General features: G+C 41.0%; 1 protein-coding gene across 1 annotated transcript in view; it reads right to left on the minus strand.

Annotated features, from left to right (window-relative positions):
* Positions 1-4,564, minus strand: part of TMEM189 (transmembrane protein 189) — a gene marked incomplete at its 5' end in the record, with an annotated part of 17,289 nt that extends 12,725 nt beyond the window's left edge. The window contains one exon of the mRNA XM_009703566.1: positions 4,445-4,564. Coding sequence (XP_009701868.1) covers positions 4,445-4,564 — 120 coding nt within the window. The remainder of the gene's footprint in view (positions 1-4,444) is intronic.
* Positions 4,565-6,014: the final 1,450 nt, after the last annotated feature.

Here is a 6,014-nt window from a genome sequence, read left to right on the forward strand (position 1 = left end):
CCCTGTCTTTAAAAGATGATACAGTTTAGGATGGAAAACACAAAGTTACCCACAGCTAAGAAGTAACCAATAATTATTTCAGGCAGGGTGAGACAGCAGGTGACAAAGATTTAGCTTACTTGGACAAACACTCAAGTAAAGGATAATTTTCCTTTGTTAACTGAGGTTTCCCTGGTGTAATTTCAAGGGCCTTTTAAATCGAAATTTCAAGTGGAAACTCATTTTAATGTACAAAGTAAATCCAAAGTGAAGTGACATAGTTACGGTTCTGTCTCTTGCTGTAAGGCAGCAGGACTCCAAGGCGGCTGATCCACGTGCACAGCAGTCCATTTCATGAAGCACGGATGGTCTCTAGAGAGCTTTTACTCCAATGTGTGCCAGAGCTTTCATATGTATTACACACTCGTCATTCGGCTCTGCAATGCAGCTAACCAAGTGCAGCTCTGCAGAGCTACTCAAGCTCGAAACAAAAAGTTTTGGGCCTTGACCAGAACAAGTTTCTATTCTGAAAGTGAACCAAGAGATTTCTTTCTGCAGGCTTTCTCTGGCTAACCCACAACATCTGCAATAATGAAAGGTGTACCTCAAATTAAAAAAGAAAAAAAAAAAATTAGTTCCTTAGCTCTCAAGGCAGCGATGATTAACTGCATCCTGTGCAGTGTCACAAGATGTTTCTAAAAGATATCTGCCCTACGTCGGGCAGTTGTTATGAATATAAACAGGTTATTACACAAACTTATTTTTTTTTAAGACTGCAATAAACAGTAGCTATTAAGAACAAACGTGGCTGCAGATAAAAGTCAAATGTCAGAAACAAGTCAACTAATTAGGAAAAAAGGCTTTAAAACCCTATGCAAAGACATGAGCAGGTAGGGAAAAATGAAAACCAGAATCCATAGCGTAACTTTCTGAACTTTTTATCTAGATACTATTAATACACCACCTATATAAACAACTCATGTATACTGAATAATATGCTGGACACCATAAACTCACCTGAAGGTGTAAGAGCTTTCAAGTCTAATCTTACATGTTTTGGTGAGGCTCTTCTGCTTATCACACAAGTAATACCTATGCCAGCCTTGTCCCCAGCACTGCCGAGCTTCCCTTACAGTGGCAGAGGCTGCTCTGGTTCTGCAATGCTGCTAGGATGGTGTCCCACTGCAGCAGGACGGTTCAGCTCCAGTTGAAAAATTGGGGGTATTAAACCTCCATCAAGCCCAGCCTTCCTAACCAATGCTGTCCTGCAGTTAAGCGTGTGCGTGTGTATATGCAAATAAAATACCAAATTCAAATCTACATAATTGTCAGCTGGCAGGAAGAAGAAAATTTTCATAGCTCCTCAGCAGTTGAAGGTACTCAGAACAGGGCATGACTGGATTTAACACAGAAACAACACCAACAAAATAAATCCATCCTCTGCCCACTCTTTTTTTTTCTTTTTTACAGACAGTGAGGAAGGGAAGGAGATTCTCTCATCTCTGCTAAACCAGCCTGGAATACAAGAGACTCACCTGCCTCTTCCTTTCCACCAAGATCATCTTTAGTCAGCCGAAAACCACCCAGTTCAAAAGCTCTTCTAAAACACCACCATAAAGTTCTCACCTCCCAGTTCTTCCCTCACGCCACAGCACAAGTACCCGTAGGTGATTCAGCCCAGCAAATGACAGCATGCCACGTGAGTTCATTTCTTAGCAGACTGCCTGCTCACATCACACAAGGAAGTAACTGCTTTCGGACTGCCAGTAAGAGGAGGATCAGATCTTTGTGGTCTCAAGAATTTCTACATTAAGATATTTACAGTATTACACATTACAATTATGTGTGCCTTTAAAGGCATGAAAAAAGAGGATAGAACACAGCCTTTCATTATAGATACAGGGTTTAGGCTAGGTAAAATGATGCAGAAGGTTCAAACTACTCCCTATTTCTCAAAAGAAAAATATGTATTTACATAAGAGTACACAGGGGGTCCCAACAATGCATCTTAATGAACAGCTCTGTGCAGCAGATCAGATCCAGCCCACCGGATCACCGATCACTTTCAGATTTCCAAAGGCCTGACATGAACTTGATCTAGAGCTATGTCTTTATTAGCAGAAAGTTTATTTTGTGATCTCAACTCAAAGGTCAATATTCCAGTCTAAGCTCCAGGAAAGCCCTCAATAGGAACACATCTGACGATGTCCAACTCAATATTCCCTATCTTACCCACTGTATTCCATGCAGTGTTTAAGAATGAGGACATTTATGGAGATGAGTTTCATAAAACTTAATAAAACCTAATCATCACTGTGAATTATAGACATAATTCATACCTTACCTGGAGAAACAATGTATTGAAGGAAGACAGCAAAACAAGATAGCATGCAGCACTTATTATTTTATTGCACTTATTTTTGTACACACTATCAGTTATTTCCTCACTACTTTATTTACACAGAATTCAGATTCTGCTACTTTAATCATTCACTGCTACTTAAATAATATTATCAGTGAATTGGCTGCTTTATCAGTTAAACTGGTAACCAGGATATCGGAGAACTCAAGCTTTTATCAATATTAACTTTGAGATGAAAGCCAGTTGCAAACAGATTGCACTACAGGTTAACCATCATTACTGATTCTCTTGTCCACACCCGTCCTCATCATTATGAAGCAGTTCTCATGCCATGTTCTTCTCCATTCCTCCCAACACCTCCACCTCATCAGCTGAGAGTAGGCAAGTGAGCCGGTATGATTCACAATGGGAGGACACTGCTTCCCCTAAGCCCCAACACAAAGTCAGTAACCTTTAAACAGACATCATGAATTACCACTTCTCAGCTTTGGCAAAAACTCATAGCATCTACCATATATCATCGTTTGAATCTGCTGTTGTGTTTTGGCTTTTTTTGTTTTGGTTTGGTTTTTTGTTTTTTTTTTAAATCCTTAGCAATACACAACAGTGATTATGAACAAGTACCATCCTCTTCTAAAACATACACCACATCACACAGTTTATAAAAAAGTTTTACAAAGCATGAAAGCTGAACACCTGTAGCCAACTTACATGGTGTCCTAATGAATGACACCAGTTGTCCTCCTTTCAGTCAACAAGGCAATTCATATAAAAATATGTCAACATTTATACACACCCAACACAAGAAGTAAATATTGCATTCAATATGCATCGCAAGTACAGTAGAAGACTGATGAAATGCTTAGTTACTGTTCTCTTCCTACCCTCATCTCATATTAGAAGATTACCAGAAAATTATGAAAGGTATGCATTGTAGAGCTGACTCTTCCAATTTCTAAATTTAATCCTCTTTCCTTTTCCCACCTCCCCGCCCATACATATATGACCACACAGCTACCAGTAACATCTACTGCCCAGACAATGCCAACAGACTGACTCAGCCACAGATGACCACCTGCTTCAGCTCAGCCTGCTCCACTGCCCTCTCTTCTGCCTGTTCTCAGGAAAGTTCCTGTGCAACAGCATTTCCATACTACTTTAATAACACAGAGCCCATGTAAACACTGATAATTTTGCTCTGAGTGTTAAGTAACAAGTTGTAGGCAGGTTTAGGCTTTGGATGATGTAATGAATGTTGTGGAGCTCCTTTTCACACCCAGCTTATTCTGAGACAAATTTTTCCTTCAGCTAATCCAATGCAATTCCCAATTCTGTTGGTAAAGCTGTACAGCATCAAACTAGAACCCTTTACTAGTTCTTCCTCTCCTTCACTGAAAAGGTGAAATCACCAACTCACACTGCACTTAGACCAGCTAACTCTCTACTGCCAACATCCAGCCAACTTAAATACATCTACACATCTAAGATATGCGACTGAGCTTGCTTGCCTACGCTTCCAATCAAATAAAGTGATAAGAGACCAAGAGTCACATTTATTACCAGAACGAAGGTGCCACTTACACTGCTGGGAAAAAAAGTCATCATTCAGGATAAAGGCCAAACTTCACATCCTGACATGAAAGCATAAAACTCCAAAATACTCGGTGTTAGTTATGAGTCCCCAGAAATCAAGCCAGTTTGATGCCTGAAACACCTTCTATAAGATTTCTCTTGGGCTTTTGCTTTCTGAAAAGGTCTTGTAAGTGCTTTTGTCGATCAATGTATTTTGTTTCCAACTCTGACAGGCTTGACAGCTATTTTCCCCTTTCAATAGCCCTTAGACTTGCAACGACTATGTAAGAACACCAATCTTAAATAGCTACGTTAAAATCTTCACCTTTGAGATACTGAGAAGCCACTGAAACGAAAGACAGAAAGCAGTAACAATTTTTGCAGGTGGTCTCAGTTTGATGCACTACAACTGCAAATGCACAAAGGTCCCTCTCCCTTTCCAATACTAATTCAAACCTAGAAGATCGCACATTAGTTTCCGGCATTGCAACAGTCTTGCCTTGTTCATGTCAGTGAACAGTTCCTACTTACATATCCCAACAATAACAGAGGGCGTGTGTTCCAGTCGCAAGTAGAAGAGAAGATTGTAAAAATTGAAACAGATCAGAGAGAAGCATAAGATGACAGAGATCCATTCTTGTAGTCTCTTTCCTGTTGGATAAAAAGGAAAAAAAGCACGTTTTACTTTTATCTGAGAGGACATTCTGAAGTTTGAAATAATACAGAGTATTCTACCGCCTGGATGACTCACTCCATTTGTCTGACAGGGAACTGAAACAGAAACTTACTATCCATGGGAGGTGTACATATTTTGTTAAATGACATTCTTCTTCCCTGAGCCACTACTAACCCCTTCCCTCTGCCCTTGCCCAAATAACAGGGACAAATCAGACATCATCTCACATCGCCCTAGTTTCCGCTTCCCTGCGGTTGCTGACATAACGCTCCTCTGCATCGCATCTTTATTCAAATTTGCATTTCACTGTTGCTGGTATGACTGCATTTGGGAACAAATTTCTGGCCTTAGACACCCTGTAGTTAAATCACCTTACGATACATACTATTTCAAATCTCAGAGCTTTATATGAAGCTGTTGTACTAACAAGAAATAGCATCATCTTGTATTTTCACAGCCCTAGAATTGCTTTCCTAACATTGCAAGTATACTTCTTAAGCTTGCTTACTTAACTCCTGCAGCCTTGTCTTTGCCTTCCTGCTCCCAGGCAGAAGGCTACGACCTCTCAGCCATTCCGAGATGACAAGAGGCAGAACAAGCAAAGAGAACGAACTGGTACAAATTCTCTCTTGTACCTTGTTATACTACTTCATACCTCTACAAAAACCTCATTATTGTCTATAAAAAGAGAACAGACACATCAGTGTATGGTAACGCTTTGAATATTCAGATTAGCAGCAGAAAGCTTCTGCCTGTCAATCGCTGCTAGATCCTCACAAAGCACTGACAGCAAGGGAACACTCAATGCGAGACCCGTACGGATTAAGGCATCAGAAGCAGACCTTTAATGCCTAAATCCAAGAAGACCTGAGCTGCCACCTTGGCCCAGAAGGGCCCTGGCTGCAGTTAGCTCTTAACACGCCCAGGAGCAGACAGGTCAGTCTTCACCTATTTTAGGGGGTCAGTCAGCACAGCTGTCTCTTGCCCAGGGCTCCCCAGAACACCTAACCCCGCGGTCCATTCCCCACTCCCTCCGGCAGCCTTACACACTTTGCACCACTCAAGTCTGAGACAAAGACAGGTGCAGGGGAACAAGCAGCAAGGACCGTATGTGAGGCACACATCCTCTGACGGGAGCCGAGGCATACTCACATCTCTGGCACGCACTCAGGATAGGAGCTTCTTTCCTACTACTCCTCTATGTTGACCTACTGCCTGATCAAATTTCTCCTCCTAAACGCTAAATCAGGTCCTTCTTCTCAACTATACCATGCAATGAAAAGGAAACTAGGAACATCAAACGAGGATCAGTATTATCTCCAATGTGCCTACAATGCAATATTTTAATGAAGTGTGAACAAAGATTTTTACAGGTCAGTTTTGTTCTAGAAAGGCCATGAATATATAAATTAACATTCTCTGCAA

The sequence above is a fragment of the Cariama cristata genome, unplaced genomic scaffold (genome assembly GCF_000690535.1).
Source record: "Cariama cristata isolate BGI_N322 unplaced genomic scaffold, ASM69053v1 scaffold33160, whole genome shotgun sequence".
NCBI lineage: Eukaryota > Metazoa > Chordata > Aves > Cariamiformes > Cariamidae > Cariama > Cariama cristata.